Source organism: Eucalyptus grandis, chromosome 5 (assembly GCF_016545825.1).
Source record: "Eucalyptus grandis isolate ANBG69807.140 chromosome 5, ASM1654582v1, whole genome shotgun sequence".
Lineage (NCBI taxonomy): Eukaryota > Viridiplantae > Streptophyta > Magnoliopsida > Myrtales > Myrtaceae > Eucalyptus > Eucalyptus grandis.
In genome coordinates, this window is record NC_052616.1 from 3234101 (window position 1) to 3254879 (window position 20779).

Sequence of the window (20779 nt, forward strand, 5' to 3'; positions counted from 1 at the left end):
GACGTTATAGTACACATTTTTAAAGCAAAATTAGAAATTCATTCGTGCGGGGGTAAGTCTTATTCTTTGTTATTTCTCCTATGTTTCCATTTTGCATGTGATGTAATAGAGAATTTGAGAAATATAGCTAATACTTTACCTATTTAAGATCTAAGGAAAACTTATCATTAGGTGAATATATAATTTAAATCTTTTGTAATGTATTGCATACTTAAGTGAGAATACCATATTTAAACATTTTGATTTAACATAAGTGAAAGGTATAAATATTTTGTTCCCTTATTATATGTAAGATATTATATTTTTGGTTGGAGTACAAATATTATACTGACCAGTATATACACACTTCTAGTTAAATAAAGATACAAATGTTTTCGTTCTTCAATGTAATTATTAAAGGTCAACGGTTAGAATTTTTTTTTTTTTTAATGGTGATCGAGGATCCGCTGGAGTTTACCCTTGTCGGCTTATGTTGATTTGAGGTCTCACGAGCCTCTGCAGTGGAGGCCTAACAACGACTATATCTCGGGGGAAATTGGTTCAACGATCCACTGTCGGGGCTCCCATTTTAATCGCTAATAACGCACGATTTCGAACCTTGTCTTCCTTTGCTGAAGGAGAAATCTCAATTAAGCGCACTCCCCACGAGTTAATGGTTAGATTTATTAAAGCTGAAAACTTAAAAAGGACTCATGACCTATAATAAAAATAGAAATATCATTATTTCTAACAAACATAAATTGAACACTAATAAATCTTTCTTTGCATCGCTTTGTATTTTATTCGCATCATTGTCAAATGCTGCATATAAATTAACATCTTATTTCGAGGCATTATTCAATGATTATAACCCAGTGAAAGATTATAACGCATTTCCCAATTTGTGATGTTCGAAAATTAACATTTCACTACTGATTTTGGCATAAAAATAAATCGGAGAGGTTGAAATCTATTTCGTTAATTGCCGCGATAAATGTCAATTGCCCATCTAGCGAGCTCGTCACACCGTAGCTCCACCAACTGCAAATGAATAGCTGAAAAATTGATTGGACAATTTTGTCAGAAATTATTCAATTTAAAAAAAAATCAAAGAACTATAAGAACAAAAATTAAAAAAAAAAAAAGATTTTGTGGGTAAATAAGAGAAATTACTGAATAAAACCCCAGAAATGAGTTTAGTTTCCCCATCGGCAATTCCGCGCTCTGCGCTTTCCGCCACTCGCTCTCTCTCCTCCCCAGCCGCTCTCCAGCGAACGGCCCAGCCGACGGCGGACGTCGCTCGCCGGTGGCGGACCGCCGCCGCGACTCGCCGTTCCGACGGTCCCGGACTTCCAGCTCTTCCGTGTCCCGGCCGGATCGCCCGCCCGCCCTCCTCCTCCTTATTTAGGGCTCGAACTAGAGCTCGCCCGCCACCGTGAGTTTCTTCTCTTCGAGCGAAACTCCAGTCGAATGGAGAATTCAGAAGCTGAAGAGCCAGAGAGGAAGAGGCCTCCGTCGAACGCTTCTCCTGCCGATAACCGCACCGTAAGTCTCTCCCCGCCATTGCTGCAATTTTTTACGAGCGATGAAAATGGCGATAATCAGTGATTTCTTTGTCTGTATGGTGCTGTTGGTGGAAGGAAAGAGGTGTTCTGGCCCAGTTGAGCTCACTTTGATGAGGGAAGAATTTTTTTTTTTTTTTTTTGGGGGGCGGGGGTTTAGTTATGATGGGAAATTCCATTGAACAAATTCTGATTTTCCCCGTTCATTTGGCTTAGTGGAGGATTTTTATCTGTCGTTGTTTGCATAGCTGGTTGCTTATATACTGAAGGAGTTTATAACAGGTAAAGTTGGCGTTTTCGATTGATGTTACTCGCTTTTTTTGCTTTTGTATATTCTTCATGGGAAGTGCGTTCAATATGGTAATTTTGTCATGTGGAAAGCTGCTTGCTCACTCTGCTAGTGCTTGAGAGATGAGTGACGATAACATATTCTTCCTCTTAATGATTCTAGATCAAGGCCTCAATGGGCAATATTGTCATTATCTATTAGTAACCCCTGGTCTATATCGAGCTTATGGAATACAACTAGTGACCACTTTGTAGTCAAGCTACTTGACAAGGAAGAAGATTCATATATAGCAGGATAAGAGATTTTGGCGTTCGGTGGGAACATGAAATTGAAGAGAATGAGCTTAACAGCATCTTGAAAGTGGTATTGACTTGCACTTGACAGTCTGAAAAGTTGAACTTGATAAGCGCATTACTTATGTGGTTGAGTTGCTTTGTCATGTCGTATGAATTAGAAATTTATCTAAAACATGTGTTAAATTACTTGTTAGATTCTCTGCCTCTCATGTAGATACATGGCTTTGTTGGAGTCACAAATTAACATCAATATAGACTACACCTGTTTTGAAGGCTTAGTCAGTTCAGATCCTTACAATCTCTAAACCTTTCTAGACCCCCATTTTGACCCTTGCGGATGAAAAGATGCAGGAATGAGTGATAGGAAAGGGTGATGCCTTTAGGCTCCCTTGTTTGGAGATTTCTACTTATAGAAGTATATGTATGTAATAGCTAGAGGCCTAATGTCATGGGCCTATATTTCCTATCTGAGGACTTGTGTGGCACCTGGTGGAAAATAAGGCCAATTTTCCCTTGGTAGATTGTTGCAAAATGTCGAATTGATCATCATGACCAATCGTAACATGCCCTGTCAAACTTGAGCACCCAAGCCTCAAACAACATATATAGGTCAGTTTGACATGACAGCTATCTTTGGCTTACCTTGGCTATCACTAACAGACCAGTTTGTGCAAAGTGGCAAACCCCATCTTCAGAGATCCCTGAGGAAGATAATTATCGTATTTATCAACTTCTAGCACAAACACCCTGATGCGCCTCCCCCCCCCCAACCCAAAAAAAACCAAAGAAAAAAAACAAACCAATTTCCACAAAGCCCTCATTGTGGCTATTTTGTTGTTCTGCATAATTGCCACTCAATGGGACTTATGTGAATTGACAACACTGACCCGATAGAATAGACCTGGTCAAGAATAAATTTGAATTCTTTTTTGGGTACTAGACCTTTGTTTTAACATTTATCCCTTCTGCCTCACATGGAAAGGATTAAAAATATGATAAACAAGAAGCAGATCAAGTCATAGTCAATCACCACTGAATTTCTTGGATAATTTACACCTATGTCTCAGTGCCTTTTACCTTTCTTTTCATGGATAAAGGTCTGGTTAAAGGCTCCAAGGTGGCACAGACATATATCAGAAATGCTCCTGATGAAGAAGCATGGACTTCTTGCACAAGCCAACATAAAAAAATGTCTAGTACAATATGTACATCAAAGTTGTATTTTCCACTATACCTAAAGGAAGTAAAGGTTCTAATCCGAGTTTTCCTATGCCAATTCAAGTGCGTTCCTTACTGTCCATGAACTCTCTGATTCCTTTCTGATAAAAGAATCCAGAATATGAAGATCTTCTTTGTAGTACAGGTACTAGAAGTTCCTCTTCGTTGTTTTCTGTTATGAATTTAGATGCCATGGATCATATCAAACAACTTTCTTCCTCACCTTTGAAGCCTATATGCCTTATCATGCCCATGGATCCTTCTCAGCCATTGTGATTGGAATCCCAATCTGTATGACAAAATTGTAAAACCGGGGATTACAGACTAGATACAATGTACCAACCAGAGAAGGGTCTATTCTTTTAGTCATATTGTTCTTCCCCTTCTCATCTGGGCTTTTATGTGGTTGTTCACATGCTTGATTGTCATATTAGTGAATGACTCTGATGCTTCTCAATGCTGTCAATTATGTGAGTTCTTCGTTTTATTTTTATTTTTTTGACGCATTTTGTTATGAAGATCTTGCCTCGTTTTCTTATACTTTGAGCACAATTTGATCCACAGGTTGATGCATCTGTTCTCCATTATGAGAACCAAAAACTTGTGCAGCAATTGGACATACAAAAGCATGAGTTGCATGATCTTGAAGCCAAAATTAAAGGACTAAGGGAGAAGCAAACTTCTTATGATGACACATTAATTGAAGTGAACCAACGATGGAATCAGGTCAGCTTTAATAATTCATGTCATCTATGTGTGGGATTGTGCAAAGTCATCATTCTTTATCCTGCTTCTGTTGAATTAATGAGTAGTTCTTTCTTTTTTACCGACGTGTAGTTGGTTGATGATTTAGTCCTTTTGGGAGTGCGAGCAGGAGGAGCTCAGGATGCTTTGAAGATATTGGGTGCTGTGGAGGATTGCCGTGGTATGCTTAAGCAGGTTCCTTGCTTGCATGGAACTTTCAAATGTCATGTTTAATCAGCTTTTAATATATAATCATGTTCATATACTGCAGTGAGTTAACTAAACCTTTGGACATCGCATGATGTAGATTGACTTGGGATTTTCTTAGGTTCCATACCGTCATCTCGGCCTGAAGACATTTTTTTGTGTAGACTGCTACAGAAAGATTCTATCCCAAGCACTTCTGGTGATGGAATTATTGAATTTTTTGAAGAAGCTCTTGCTTTGCGTGAGTCGTCGACATCTGAGTTGATGAAACTCCTGGAAGATACTATTGGAGCTGAGAGTTTGAAAACTATGACCATATCACAAAATTTGCAGGCAAGGGTTTCTGCAGAAGGTTGGAGAAACTCTCTATATGTTATGAAATTATGAATAATCTCATGTGAAATTTTGTCTCAAGTATCATATCCTTTTAGAGTTGTGGACAAACAATCAGATTTGTCTATATCCTCCTTGACAATCTGTATTACATGGTGTTGTCCTACAGTACTATTGTTGGAGATCGATAAAATGATGAAAGAGGAGGCTAAAAGTCTGCATGAAGCCATAGATGTTCTCCACCTCAAGCATAAAGAATACGCAGAAGACATTCAAATTTATGTTAGAAGTCATTCAGAAGATGCGTCCGAGATTAAACACCTTGAAGGTTTTAGAGATTTTTTCTGGGAAACGTGATTCTTATCTGTATCGCTTTCTGTAATCGATAAGAATACACGGAAATTGATAGTTTGCATTGTCATTATTCAGCTAGTTGCAATGGCAATATGCCACTCTTGACTGTTTACATGTTTTGTTCATGACAAGGTGAGCTGGAAGAAAGCATGGCAGTACTTGAAGAAAGTAGAAGGAAGCTTATCAATCTAAGAATGCAAATGGATTTTGCCTCTGGAGCTTATAACCCTGCTGCAGGTTCTGTACATGGAAATTCATCACCTGAAAAGTCGGGAGATAAGATGCTCTGTTTGCGGGAATTAAAGGATTCCATTGAAGAAAAAAAGGTCTTATAAATTTTATAAATTTTTTGATTTCTTCCATCTACCTCCTTATATTCCCTCTCACTTGTTTATTGTTCCAAAGATTTTGGCATCTGATCGACTTTTTGAGCTTCAATATGCTCGAGAGTACAATGCAACTTTGTCAAAACAATTGCAAGATGTTCAGGTGTGTAATTATGTGCAGTGAAAATTGTTTCTGGGGCTTGATTTCTTTTTGCTACTAGTAGCATGTCAAAATTCCTTATATTTTCAAATGACAAATGGTTCCTTGGCTTTGTGTTCTTGCAGAATGAGTTGAAAGATGAAAAATATGTACTTTCATCTCGATTTTACACTCTGGTAAATGATCAGCTCCAGCATTTCAATGCTGAAGTGGAGCACTACAAAGCATTAACTGATTCACTGCAGGTTAAACTGCTTTATTTTTTTTATTTTTTTTAGTTCTACTTTATTTTATAAATTTTCTTTTCAAAGGCCTCTGAAAAGTGTAGTTCCAGGCTGACAGGTCCTTTGTCATAAGGAGAGAGAAGGAACTGAATGCTAAATTAGAGTCAGCAGATGCTGCTAGAAATGCCATTGATACTGAGTCTAGGCTTGGAGATTTGGAGCTTCAATTACAGAAGTGCATTAGTGAGAAAAATGATCTTGAGATTAAAATGGAAGAAGCTGTTCAAGATTCAGGTTCATATAATTCACAATTGGTTTGGTTTTGGGTTTGGTGCTATGCCTGGCATTAGCTAATGAAGTTACTATCATTTTCTGAAGGGAGAAAAGACATCAAATCGGAGTTTCGTGTAATGGTGTCTGCTTTGTCTAGGGAAATGGGAATGATGGAAGCACAGTTGAGTCGATGGAAAGATACAGCTCATGAAGCACTATTGCTGCGTGAGAAAACACAGTCACTAAAAGCTTCCATAGCTATTAAGGTATTCTAGCACTGAGAGTAGTCACTTCAATTTACTTTATGAATTGTTTCATTGATTTGTGCAGTGCTGCTCTTGAATGGTAGTGTTAGATTTATTCTGTAGACAAGTAGAAAAAGTTAATAAATGGGAACAAATGCAAAGGGGTTGCCTATTATTATGGAAAAGGAACTCCATGAAATAAAGGAGCTCACCAGAAAGATGGATGTCATTACATGACACAACTCTCTCTCTCTCTGCGTGCCTGTGATCCCTGCCACACTGTTCACTCCAAACTCTATTGACAACTTCTCTTATTGCCAACTACAGTGGTACTCTTGCATGGAATTGCAAGCTTTCATGTTGGCGTTGTCTGCCATATCGATCTGTACATTGATTTTTTGCGCTCTTCGTCCTGGTTTAACCCCCTATGGATCTTAATTCATTTTTATTAGCTGTCCTGAGGATTAGCTTTGGACATTTTTTTTTTCTTTTTATATATTTATTCAACATGTTATTTCGTGATGTAGCGTCATCCAAGAAGACTTTGCGCTGTTTTCCAAACAACGAAGGGGATGGCATGGGTCACCTCACCAAAATGCCCCCAATACAATAGAACTGCACACACAACCACCCATCGACTAGTTTGAGAGAATTGTACAAATTTCCTAATTCCTTGTGTCACGTTGGTGCTTATTGAAACAAATTTTTCTCTAATCTTGAGTGACCTGAATCCAACGACCGCAAATCTGAAATTTGCAGAAAACTTAGTCTGGTGCGTTTTGCCTTGTAATATATATACTTACATCTTGAACAGAAAATCAGGATCACATGTATGTGCCACACAGTTTATTATTGGCATATGTGCGCAAATCTCTAGCTGATGATTTATAGGTACATATATACATACGAATTTTTCAAATGAGATGCATTCTGCTTTCATTACTGCTGATTTGTATGCTTCAGAGGAAGCGTTTGTGTGTGTTGTGTTTGGAACCCCTCCTGGATCTAAACTACCAGATTTCTTTGAACAAATTCTGAACACTGAGAGGATACTGCACAATCTTGCTTCTATGTCCTTTTGTGTCCTTGATTAAAAATATGCAGTCCTATGAGGCTCCCACTTTACAGACATTTCCTTTCTCTTCCCCAAAGCATATTCATGGATTGCTGTTTTGTGTGAGAAAACTTAAATGACATGCCACATTTTGTTTCATTGCCTGCTGTTGTTCTAATAGTCAACCGCATCTGGTTTGTCAATTCTTCTCACCTCTCTCTGTGCTGCTGGCTCAGCTATTCCTCAAACCAATAATGTTTTATACATAATTTCTTTATGGTCTAATTTGACTTGATTGTAACTTATGTGAGAGAGAGGCGTTGACTGCAAATGTTTGGTGGTTGTGAAGAAGCTTTTTTTCTATGAATCATTCAGAATTTATATAAGGAACCATTTCTAGTGAAACAGAACTGGGGATGGGAATTTTTTTGCATGCTACATGTGCAAACGTGGATTATTTGGTGTCTTATTTGTCTCTAGAGTAGCTTTTGTTGGGTTTTTGACTGGTTTATTATTTGTTGTAGTCTGATGAGCGAAAGAGGTTAGCAGACCGATGTACTAAACAAAAGGAGGAAATCAAGTCCATTAAAGAATTGGTAATCTATACCCTCTTTTCCTTTTAAGTTTTAATAAGAAATCATTATTACAATAAACATAAATACAACGTAAAGCTAGTGAGCCTGAAGTGGTTATTTGAATCATCATGATCCTTTGCAGATTGAGAAGCTACATAAGGAAGAACTTGAACTTCAGATCTTCCTGGATTTGTATGGAAATGAGAGTTATGACAACAGGTAAGCGGATTTAAAGCTGATCATGGACTTGATAGAGATTGGATGTTCCCTTCTTTTAGATACAGTTGCAGCTTGCTGCATTCTGATACTTTCAGGTTGCTTTATGATATTCAGATGCATTATTTATTCCTTCTGGCTCATAATTGCTCAGTCAGATTTACTCGCATTTATGGAACACTGGCTACACTCAACAGTTGCTAATTCTATATAATAGCTTGGTAGTTCCCTGATGAGTCTCCATTTTGTGTACACATCTAGCTCTTACTTTTAACTTTAGCTCTGTGCTCATATTTTCTCTAGTACACTTTATTTTTATTAAGATCCCTTTTCGAACCTGTTATTATTGAACTTGACTTTGATCAGGATAAAATCACCAAGGAGCAACTAGTCTGGCTTTATCCATGCTTTTAAGTCCTCATTAATTGGTTATATATGTGATATGATGAGAAGTTAATAAGGCCAAAAAAAATTGGACTTTATGTTGTAATTTTTCTGAAACAGTTGATATTGTACACGTTCTGTGCAGTCAGGTTAAGAGATCTTCTGGTTGACTGTTGTTAGAGGACTATTTATCTCAAAAACTCAAATTTCAGCACCGATTATTATTGATTTTTGTTATTACTCCCTCACTTGTAAGTTGGAACTTACACCGGGAGAGATGGATATGTAAAAACGTTAAGACAGACAAACGGAGGCAGAAGCACTATAAAAAGAAAATAGATTCACTTATAGTAAGTGGGATTGTTAGGTTTTGGGTGTCTCTGATGCTATGTTACAAAAGCACTTGACTCAACCTTAAGCTCTCGGAAACTGCAATTGATTTTTGCATATAAAACAAATCTCGAGTTTTGATAGTTACTTAATTATCAATATTCCTCTATAAAGGTTCCTCTTTTTATAAACTAGTTCACAGTTGCTACAACGATCTGTCTCGAAAATTTACCGAGCGTGTTTTCTTGAATACTGACTTGCCCATATCTTCATGTGGAACTGCAGTAGGTAGTTTTCATGGTGCTTTTGATTTTGGTTCTTAATATTTTTTTTCTTCTATTGTCTTGAAGGGAGATATTAGGGTTGGAATTGTGAGTTTCATCACATATTCATTGCATTTACTCAAAGAAAACTGGCTCTAAGTTTATAATGTGATTGTTTCTGAGATCATGCGGAAAATGTGCAGTTTTTGTTTGAGGTTGCAATTCACTTATTACTGCTGCAATGCACGGTTTTCTAAATGATGCACTCAACCATAGCTGAGATGATTGTTGCACTCTCCAGCTTTTGCAAGAATTAGTCTTATCTTTTGTTAAGGATCCATATGAAATGTACCTTGGGTTTTGCTTTTTCTCATCGCTTTTTTGTTGTCAGACAGTACACTAGATAGCGAACCTACTTTTTGTATTTGTTGTGGAAATAAACCAATGATTTCTAATGGTTGTTTTATGGTTCAAGCATTAAAACAGTGTAAAATTTGAATGATTTCTTAAAAGTGGTGGACTTGTGTTTGGAAATGATCTAATGAATATAGGAAGGCACTGCATTGTTTGGCATAATTCAGTCTCATTTTGTAAAAATAACATAACAGTCATTGGCTGATTGTTGCCTGTTCCTCTTCTTTTAGTAAATGATGAGAAATCTGTTTTTTTTGTTATGGAGAGAGCTCATGGTTGTTCATCTTATTATTTCACTAGACATGGACACCTGCTCCTACGCGATCGAAAGAAATCCCAAACACGGACACCCTATGCCTATAAAATTGCTATCTTTTGCTATGTGTACTTTCGGAGGGTCCAATTTTTCCTCCAAGGGTTTAGTGTGATTAAACGAGTACTTGTGCGACTGTTCTCTTATCTAAGTATCTCAAGAAGTAGCTTTTTTGAGAAAGATTTTTGGTTAGCATGCTTTTTTCTTGACGGCTACACAAAGGAAGTGGAGATTGCTTGATTTGCATGACATGGGAGTAGAATATTGGGTCATTGTGCTCTGGCAGCTCATTTTTCTGTTATTGTTTTGTCATATGATTATGACTCATAATAACACTTTTGTTGATTCAGAGATGTTGCAGATATCAGAGAATCAGAACGCAGAGCTTTATCACAAGCTGAAGTCCTTAGAAATGCTTTGGAGGAACATAATTTAGAGCTGAGAGTTAAAGCTGCCAATGAAGCAGAAGTTGCTTGTCAACAAAGGCTTTCTGCTGCTGAAGCTGAAATAGCAGAGTTGAGGGCCAAACTGGATGCATCTGAAAGGTTAGTTCTTATCCCCCTCTCCATTGCAATGCTTGTGCTCGGTAATTGTTTTTACCTTTTTCCTTTCCTTGGACTTCCCTGCACTTTTGGATGGACGCTGTTTTGTGGTAGTGGGGTAAGTGACGGGTGTAGCTTGGACATACTGGCTTCTAGTGGTTTATCACAATGGCAAAATGACTAGGGCTCAAATGACTGGAAAGATAGATGGTTGATGGTAATTATTTCGTTTGTCTAGATTGATCATGCTCGTTCATTGATCTTTTTATCAGTGTTATTTAAGCGTGTACCACTCGTCTTTGTTTTTTGTTGCTTGTTTATCCTCGAATTGTTATTGGATACTGACGACCTAGGGACTCTCTTTAGTTTGTATAGAAAGTATCTTCAGACCTTCCCACAACCACTAATTCACTTTTTTGTCAGGCAATCCAATTTAATTCTGGACCTGCTAATTAAACACCACTTAGTAGTTGAATAGTAGATCTTCATATGACAGCCCTTCCATCACTTTTTCTGTTAAATTCTAGAGGCCAATATCTAACTTTTAAGAGCCAAACTTCTAGATGCTTAGAACAAAGCAAGTCCTTTTTGTCTTTTTGCTTCTGCTGGGAAAAACTTCAGCGAATTATATCAGCAAAATGAGTAGGCATCTTAACTAAAAAGATGTCTTTGTATTGCACAAATGTATGCAACTTGTCTACAGTTTTTCATCCACCAATTATATGGAACTTGCTTGTTGTCTAGTCTAGGGATGGACGTGTTGTTTTTAGAAATGAGGGAAAACTGAAAGCTCTCTTTGTAGTCCTATATACCTTTGCCAGCTCACAAGGTCTCACCAGAATAAATATGAAGAAATATGCATGTAATCTACTGCTTGGAGCTCTTTATGGACATATATAATGTTCTGTAGGTATGTGCACAGGAAATTGATGGCCTAGATTTGTTTGCAGTATACAAAGATGATTGTGACGTAACAGAACCCTCAGTCTTCAAGCATCCAGTTTTAGCCTTTTGCTTCTCTATGCGCATGCAAGCGAGCACGATGACAAGTCTAATTCTGATGTCTTTTTCCCTGCAAATTTTGTCAATCTCTCTAGTCTTTTATCCTTTTCTCTTTCTCAACCTTGCTTGTAATTTTTTTGTTTTTTGGGTGATCGACCAAAAACATTCGACTTAGGCCTGTAATTACATCATGGCTGTGTGGGATGTGTTTTCCCTGGATGAATGGACAACGCCCTCCCCTCTCCCTCTTTACTTCAGATCCTTTCAACTCACACCCAAAAAGAGGAAGGGGGAACAATGACTCTTCTCCCTCTTTTAACTTTTGGAATTGGAAAATATCCCTGTGCATGCATGATGGAGGTATTACTTAACTTTTTTGTCATATAATTCCTCGCAGGGATGCTTCTGAGCTTGCTGAAGCAATTAAGATAAAAGTTGCGGAGGCAGAGGCATATATATCCGAGATTGAGGTGGTTTTAGTGTAATCTTTTCTCTGTTTGGAGAGGATGTCTTTTCTTTTCTGGCTAAAACCTCGATGCCTCTCCTCTTGCTGTCTCCTTGCTTGCTTGCTCCCTCCTTTCTTTCATGAGTTTTATTATCATCTTCTAAACTATGTAACAAGATTATCTGCTCAACAGACCATAGGTCAAGCATATGAAGATATGCAGACACAGAATCAGCATTTATTGCATCAAGTGACTGAAAGGGATGACTATAATATTAAGGTTTGTATTTGGATCTTCTTGACAGCTTGTCTTGGGTACTTTTCCAGTTCTATTACAGTGCTTTGAATTTTTCAGCTTGTATTTTGCCAATCCTTAAACCTGTCACCTGATCTGTAATGCAGCTGGTTTCGGACAGTGTGAAGATAAAGCAGGCTCAGAACTCTTTACTTTCAGAAAACAGGCATTGGTTAAGGAACTTGAACAGGTTAACTTGTCAGTAGAATCTCTGAAGTTGAAGATTTCTGATGGTGAAGAGCAGGTGAGTTTTTCTAGACACTATACTGCTGCTAGTATCTTTTACTGATGTTTCTAAGCATATTGCAGATGAAGGTTTATTTGTCGGAGGCAATAAAATGTAGTCAAGAAGAAAGGCACTCTGCAATTAGCCTGGAAGGTGCAAAGTCAGAATTAGGTGATGCTGAGAAGGAGTTGAAGTGGCTTAGATCTGCATCTGCTTCGTCTGAAAAGGAATATGACCAGATAAAATGGGATCTTAACGAGATTCAGATGAAACTAGACAATGAAAGGTGATATCTGTAAACCAGAAGATGGCTCACTTATATGTATATGACAGTGTCTAAGCTTGGTTTATGCATCATAGATTGGATTCTAATTGCATTGTGATGAAACATTGCATTTTTGGAGTAATCATGGTCAATCAATGAACATACAGTTCTACAAATAATTAGTGTCTATATAGGGTGTTGGGGATGCTTCCCTCCTATCAGCTTTGGTTTCCATTCGCTGTCCTGCCGATGCTGGGGTACACTGGTAGTTGTCAAAACTAAGCAAGAAGTGACGCATGGTGATAACCTAGCCAGTAAAATTTGTGGGAGGCTCTCCTAAAATGATCCCATCTCAACCTTTATACTAAAGGGAGCCTGTTTTCCTCAGGAGGTTAGAAAGCAATATCACATGATTTCTTCTTTGGTAGGAATAAGACACTGTAGGCAAATTTGTGTGCTTAAGCACTTCCTGTTTGTGGTCTGAGGCAGGTCATCTAGTAGATGTTATGGATGGTTGCTGTGTCTAATAAAAAACTACACATAATTATCTCCACCTTTAAGCCAAATGTTATTGAAGCAGAGAGGAACGGAAGAAGCTGGAGGAAGAGATTGTGGAGTGTAATAAGAAGGTTGCTGAATTGACTGCTGAGAGTGGAGAGGCTGCGGTGAGGAGGCTCCAGGACGAAATAAAGGATTGCAGGACAATGCTCAAGTGCAGTGTGTGTCTCGACCGGCCAAAGGAGGTCAGTTGGCATATTAGTTCTCTGTTTTTGGGTTATCAATTAGATTGTGAACTTTGATCAATTTTCTCTGGGTGTGTTTCCACTTCAGTTTTGTTGATATGTCAATAGCACTAGTAAAACTGGTCGTGCCTTTTCACTTTGACAGGTTGTAATTGTGAAATGCTTTCACCTATTCTGCAATCAGTGCATACAAAGAAATTTAGAAATTCGCCTTCGAAAATGTCCTGGATGTGGTACTGCATTTGGCCAGAATGATGTGCACTTGGTGAAGATGTGAGCAAACCACCTGATGATTGCCATTTGGCTGTGGCTGATTCCTTGGAGTGGCCGAGACAAAGTATATATGACTGCTCTTGGTTTCTCTGTTGGTCTTCAAAACTCAACTTCAATCGGAAGCTGGGCCGTTCATCATGATATTAACAGATTTTGAGATTTTAGGTTGATAGGTGTGAAGAGTGCAAACTGAAGACAGATTTAGGCAGGAAAAGATTTATAGCACTTGCCTGGCCCCAGTTGTAAATTGTTAAAATTACTGTCGACATTAGAAATGTCAAATTGTCTCTCCGCAGCAACTTTAGAAGAATGCATCATCCGCACGTCATTGTCCAACTCAATGGCAACATAACATGATTGTCAGATTAATGTTCTTGTTGGAAGCCCTAGTTCATTATGCTTTGCTAAATTTGGATTGGATGCGTGATGTTCTACAGCTGAAATCATTCTCAAGTTAGTTCCACACTCAGATGTTGCTTCAAGTATTCACTGCCCTTGATTCCAAGGCAAGGTCTAGCAGATTGTTACCTTTTCACGGGGAACTTGCAGGTTCAGGGAGGCAACTCGCTCGCGCAAGGATGATGTTCCTTGCGTGAGCAAAAAGAGGACTTTTGTTTCTTGATTATAAAGGCCTCTTTTTCTATTGGTAAAAAAGAGAGGAATGGGAACAACAGCTTAGTAGTTGGAATGAGAATGATCGTGATCAGACGTGCACGACTTGTAAGGAAAGACTATTTTGAGCCTTAAGGAGAATGATGAGATGGGCCTGATTTATGTCTCAAGCCATGAAAAAAGTCAATCGCCAACAACTCCTAGGGGCAAAATAATAACTAGGGTGTTGAGTAATAGTCCTTACAGTCTTAACAGTGGTCATTTTGATGAGCGGATCCACTTTTAACGAGCAAGGTTATATAAGCGACAAGTTGTGAATGACTATTTAAGTTGGTGGACAGTGTTTAAGCAGATGTAAGTGATTACAAGCGGATTGCAGTAGATTAATCTTAGTATCTTTAACCTTCACATCACCTTGATTGGGCATCACCCTTTCTCTGTTTTCCATCGAATTTCAGAAGCAAGTTAACTCAAATCCGGACAGAGTGCAATCAGGGCTTGTATTGATAGCTCTACAAATATTAAAGTAACCAAGCTCGCCAATAAAATATTCAAAGTGATTGGTTCAGACCAAATGAATAAATTAAAGTAGACATTTCCCCCCTACCAGCAAACCCTTGTTTCCAAAGTCATGCCCTCATTAAGCCAACACAACACTAGGCGGCAAATTCAGGCATCTTTGGGGTATCCTATCAAACGTAATTTGTACAAACAATTAACCACCAGTGGTTTTATATTCCTTGGTCTACCTTCCCCCGTTGATCGGTACATAGGACTTCACCCCACGAAGGAAACCCTTTTGCTCATCTACAAGTCCGCTTTTCTTTGTGATTCGACATCATCGCTGTCCTCGTCGAGTTCATTCGCCTCGATAAGCGACTGGTAATTGACATTGCCGCCGGCGTATGTTTTAACCATAACCAAGTAAAGAGAGACCACAAAGATGGATATCAAAATCAGGAACCCACTAAACTCGATATTCACAAGGGATTTGGCCCGGTGAAGGGCCTTGGTTTGGCACCGGACCACCCGATGACCTTCTTCCGAGTTCATAAAACAACCTTTAGGCATAAGCTTTGGTGTCCAAAGCATGAATCCCATGGCAATGAGCCAAGCACCTTGGAAGAAAATGCTGGTTGACCTCACGAAGCTCACCAAGAAGCTATTTGGAAGACCAATTCCCATTAGAGTGGTGAGAAGAGAAACAGATATCACAATTTGAAGGAGCAAGTGGTATTGGCCTTCCATACCCATGTGGTCAGCTGAGTGGAAGTGGAAAAGGAGGAGCTGCTGGCCAAAAGCCATTGCAGCCAGCAATTGTGTGAGGCCATGCTTAGCATCGGGGACAGTCCGGACCCGATCAAGGAGGATTGCAAAGCCCGCATAGACGAAGAAGGCGAGGGAGATCTCCACGTGCTCGAAGTTGTGGAGATGGTTCGACGGGATGGTACCATCTGAGTCGAAGGGCTGGTGACCTTGAGGTCCAATGAAGAGCTCCATCGCCACGGACATCGAGCAACCGGCCATGATTGACAGGAGCTCCAAGTACCTCAATCCCAAGGTGGGAAACCATGGAGGGGACTTGTAGGAGCTTGGGTGAAGAACGTGGAGCTTGATGTGGTTGAAGAGGTGCCATAGGCCAATGAGCAAGAAGCCAAGGCCAGGTGCAACATGACCCACCAAAGTACCCATTTGTGTCCAAGTCCCCAAAAAATGGCTATGGTTTTCCCTTGTTTGGCTTTCCTTGTGCCTCTAGCAGGAAAAGAGCTTGGGCTGCATAACACCGGGGTGATGCCTAAGGTTTTTAAGGAGGGTTCAAATGAATAGAAGGTCAATTTTAAATGCTAATGAGGGGCTCTAGAGGCTTCTCTGGTTTGAATTTGCTCTGTTATTTCTTGGCGAATAAGATTCAGCGAGGTTGACCGCTGAAGTCCCAAGGCACTGGATCAGATAGCATTTGGGCTTTCTAGAATTCCAAAAATGAGAGTGCAATTACATGCCCTTTATCTCTCTGCACTAGTCTTTATATACGACAAAAATTTCCTCATCGTTGTCACTAAGTTTATGGATGCATTGCATTTGCTGGCACCGGTCAATCCTAGACATTAGGCGCTCCATTTAGATATCAAAGTTGTTCATAAGAACACAAGTTGCTAAATCATTCTTTTTCTACCTAATTCACCATGTTTTCTTCCAACTTCATTTGCTAGATCTTCTCGTCCTAAGATATATGTGATGATTCCCTGTGCACCCATAAACTTCCTCTCTATAACAAAATTTACACTGAACCCCCTACACTTCTTGGGTAGTACATCCATTCTTGGATCCTTCCCCCGAATGAACTTGAACTCAGAAATCTACTTCATAAGGACTAAATACCTGACCACTTCGCAATTCTTACACCAATCATCTACAAGCGTCTATGGATGCGCTAAGGGAATCATCCCATCTTTCCATAGAAGACTGAAGAAATTGAAAGAAAGATGGGTAGGCCGATATGCTTGTTCAAGTTTCCTTATCACCCTACCCTGGGTAGCTTACGAGTTTAGGTCAAATCCCTGGTCGGGTAATATCTAGCGGATACAATTTTCATGACATAATTAGATTTGATCATGAGTCTGATGGCTCATTTACACTCTCTGGACCTAACAAATCCCCCGGCGCAAATCGGGCGGGTATGGGCAAACAATTCTTTCATGGGCCCATGCCGGTCATATACGCCGGTGTGGGCCCTCTCAGAGCCCAATCATATTTGATCAATAAATTTTTAGTATTTTTAAAATCTCGACTGGGCTTGGTAAACACTTTTAGGCCCGATTTGTGGCTTGGTCCACTCAGGCCCACTGAAATTCTCGTGGCCCATCACGTGAGGTGGTTCACGGTTCACGGGTCAAACACGGCGTGAGGAAGGCAATGGGAAGCTGCCATTCTTTCCACATCCATTTTCTTCACCTACTTCCAGAGAAAACTCAGACACCACTCTGACCTAAAAAAATAAGAAAGACAGCTAGGGAAGCGATGATCCTGTGGTTCCCATCGGTCCTCCCTTTTACATATCGAGAAAACTTGGGCCAGAGATCAAAAACATCATCTTCAGTTCAGATGTAATCGAGCTTTCAAGCTAATCATATGATCGGGTTAGCCAAGCGAAGTACCGAGCGGACCTTTCTTCGCAATTTTAGATGGACCAGTACATGTTCAATTCTTTATGTTACGGAATACAAACGATATCGTGTTTGAGCCGTTTATGCCAATTCCAAGTCGGTCTTATCTTAGCTGGCGAAGTATATTCCTATTTTACCGTTCCGTTATCATGGTATTTCATGAGTACAAAACTTTTTTTTACATAAATTCAAAAGTAGTAATAACTACTTATCATGTCTGTCTTTTTTTTACCAGTGCATAATCAATCATATGTCTTTATTTATTTATTTATTTATTTTTCTAAGGAGAAACATTTGCATTAATCGGTCTTATAGATTGTAGACCTACCATATCCCACATAAAACTTTGAGGTAAAAGAAAATAGGATAAAAATAAAGTTAAGTTATAAAGATGGCACTAATAAATCCCAAAATGGAGAAAGTATAAGCCCTATGAAGAATACCATATGATCGTCCACTTAATCAATCACGGAAGCTCAAATTTCTTTTCGAAGTACATAAAAAAAGAAATTAAGAGTTTCCACAAAATGAGCTTGCAATCGAATCGTGTTCCATAGATTCGCACCCACTCTCACCAACTCTAATAAGTCTCACCTCATTTGTTGCTTAGAGACCTCCAAGCAAAAGGTTTATATTAGGGAAAGTTCTACTCGAACTGCTATCCAAGCAATCTCTTTAATCGTGAGACAAGCGGATATCCAATCCTGATGCGGGTTTTATCGAGTGACCGTCGATGGGAGCAAAGTCTCACCTAAACTTCCACGAATTAAGTGACACAAATCGTCCGATGCGGGTGCCATCATAATTATGATCCATTGATTTAACGGTTCAAATGATTTGATTGATGACCGTGTATATCTAAGTGAAGATTTAAAAAAAGTGGAAACCAGGAGACCCAAAAAAGTGGAAGTGAAGAATAATTATAGCGAGGCTGGGCGTGGGGACTACTGCATGATTATTTCTTAAGACATAAACAGGCTTCATTCAATTCAATATTCGGGGGTAATCTGACAAGCAAGGTCGCTGTTTAGTATGAGCTGGAGCTGAACATTATAGACGACCCATTTTTGACTGTTGTCCGGACATACTATCAAGCTCAGCTACTGGTTGGAAAACAACGTGAGGGAATTTCCTAGAAATTGGTAAACTACTAACATTAAATTAATATTCATTACCCCAATAAAGCTGCTTAAAAGAGAAGTTGAAAAAACAAGTCACCATCATTAGGGTCTTCCAGAGAGATTTTATGAGATGTTAAGGTTGGTGATGGTGGAAAATAAAGGTCGATTGAAAAGTCCGGTGGGCCAAGATGGAGCGTGCGAGTTTTCCGAAAAGTCGGCAATGGAATTAGTGTCGAGGGCAAAGTCACGTGTGATGATGAAAAGTTTGATGGTCGTGTACGCAATACAACGATAGTAATTTTTATTAGAGATTTGTATTGGAATTGAACCTAATTAAATCGAACTGATTAGTTTTGGGCGATTCCTGATTATTAAAATTTGGAACCAATAATTGTTGGTTTGGATGTTTCGATTCTATAGTTCGATTCTCGGTTTCCAAGTATGGAATCGAACCATCCAAAGCGATATGTTTTTATTAATAAATTAACAATACTTGATTATATTTTATCACACCTTTAACGTCTTGTTATGGAGATTTTGATTAATTTGAGATCCAAAATACTAAAGAATGAGACTTTAAATTATCTAAAAACATTTGTAATCTCGCATTTGAATTCACCAAAAATTAGATCAATCTCAAATTCCACAAATTTGGGAACCAACCTTTCTTGTCCGGTTTTCTATTTCAAAATGAAAATCTATTCATTTTAAAACCGATTATTCTTATCAATTATGATCGAGAAACAATTTGATCGTTTTAACGCCTCGTTACCGAGAAACTTCACCGAATCATGCTGTCGGGTGATTGTACGCCACGCTTGAGAGACAACACTGATCCGAGACTCCGAGTCACGTAAGTCACGTAAATCAGACGCACCATACGGTCGGAACTCGTTCATTTCCAAAGGGAGGAAACATCCCTTCACGCGCCATCGCCATGATTTCCATCCCTTGGGGGGGGAGGGAGTAGGTGGCCAGTCAACTTTCCGCTCCCTCCTTGACCCGACAGACTTTATATGTATCTCCCATCTTCGCCTGCCCCCCTCCACCGTCCCCTTCAATGACTAGCACCTCCATGGCAACTCTCATCCCCATCTCCTCGCTCCTCCTCCTCGTCCTCCTCTCCTCCGCCGCGCCGGCGCCGGCCTCCGCCTTCGCCACCGCCCTCGACCCCAGCCTCATGGGCGTCCACCTCGGGAAGGAGAAGCTCAGCCACTTCCGCTTCTACTGGCACGACGTCCTGAGCGGCCCCAACCCCAGCTCCGTCCGCGTCACGACCCCGCCCTCCAACGCCTCCGCCACCGGCTTCGGCCTCGTCAACGTGATCGACAACCCGCTGACCCTCCTCCCCGACCCGGCGTCCGAGCTCGTCGGCCGCGCCCAGGGCCTCTACTCGTCGGCCTCGCAGGAGGAGGTGGCGCTGCTGATGATCATGAACTTCGCCTTCGTGTCCGGGAAGTACAACGGCAGCGGCATCACCGTGATGGGGCGGAACCCGGTGTTCCACAAGGTGCGGGAGATGCCCGTGATCTCGGGGTGCGGGGTGCTCCGGTTCGCCCGCGGGTACGCCCAGGCGAGCACCCACACGTTCGACCTCAAGACCGGCAACGCCGTCGTGGAGTACAACGTCTACGTGCTGCACTATTGATCATGATTGATTGGTTTACTTTTGTTGCCTTTTGTAGACCTTTTTTGCTTTATCTTTAGTGGATGGTCCCCAGCTTTTCTCCAGTTCCATCTTTTTTGTGGTCGATAATAATGCAGGTATATCATTACATCCAGCTACGAGTGATCTCGAGATTAATTTATGCAGAAAGGCGGAAAATTTAACACCTTCCATTCCAAATTTCCTTTACGCAATCTTCGTGTGCACTAAGATTAGTCGGTGGAATTGGTTTATTAAGTCATTCGACATGTAGTGAGCAGTCGTTTGATTCGATTGATTAGACCGTGTTCCATGATGGATTGTAATTCGTCACGTGAATTGGTAATTTGATTTTGTAAGTTGATGTTGATAATTCTAGGGTTTCTCTAGTTGTCAAGCATGTCCAGGTGCAATGGGCCACCGGGGCTTTGGAGAAAGAAAGGGCATGATGCCCGTACATTTCTTTTCAGACTAGTTATATACCCGTGACCTGGGCACCACGAGAGCATCGATGAATTTTATTATTTCAGTCACAATTCTTTAGACACGTTTCTAATCCTCCAATCTACCAATCAAAAAAAAAAAAAAAAAAAAATCAGATGACTAATCCAAGACCAAAATAATATTTGGAAGAATCTTCGGAGGACTCTTCTGACCAAAAAAAAAAAAAAAAAAATTGTTTTTTTT

General features: G+C 39.8%; 3 protein-coding genes across 3 annotated transcripts; 2 read left to right on the top strand and 1 right to left on the bottom strand.

The window, feature by feature from the left end:
• Positions 1–1183: 1183 nt before the first annotated feature.
• LOC104422300 (E3 ubiquitin-protein ligase BRE1-like 2) lies at positions 1184–13970 on the top strand. The gene is given in 20 exon segments (XM_039312637.1): positions 1184–1524; positions 3909–4070; positions 4182–4269; positions 4417–4647; positions 4798–4956; positions 5115–5308; positions 5388–5471; positions 5594–5713; positions 5803–5986; positions 6071–6231; positions 7789–7860; positions 7982–8058; positions 10110–10304; positions 11701–11773; positions 11942–12028; positions 12151–12199; positions 12202–12287; positions 12353–12555; positions 13115–13277; positions 13423–13970. Coding segments are annotated over 20 exon segments (2595 nt in total). The 5' UTR covers positions 1184–1449; the 3' UTR covers positions 13555–13970.
• A 675-nt stretch (positions 13971–14645) lies between these two features.
• On the bottom strand, positions 14646–16128 carry LOC104422299 (transmembrane protein 45A). The gene has a single exon (XM_010034580.3). It carries the CDS (start codon positions 15852–15854, stop codon positions 14970–14972), a length of 885 nt encoding a protein of 294 aa, XP_010032882.2. The 5' UTR covers positions 15855–16128; the 3' UTR covers positions 14646–14969.
• Positions 16129–19419: 3291 nt separating this feature from the next.
• LOC104422298 (dirigent protein 19) lies at positions 19420–20279 on the top strand. Its single transcript, XM_010034579.3, has one exon. The coding sequence runs from the start codon at positions 19508–19510 to the stop codon at positions 20093–20095; it is 588 nt and encodes a 195-aa protein (XP_010032881.2). The 5' UTR covers positions 19420–19507; the 3' UTR covers positions 20096–20279.
• The last annotated feature ends 500 nt before the right edge of the window (positions 20280–20779 follow it).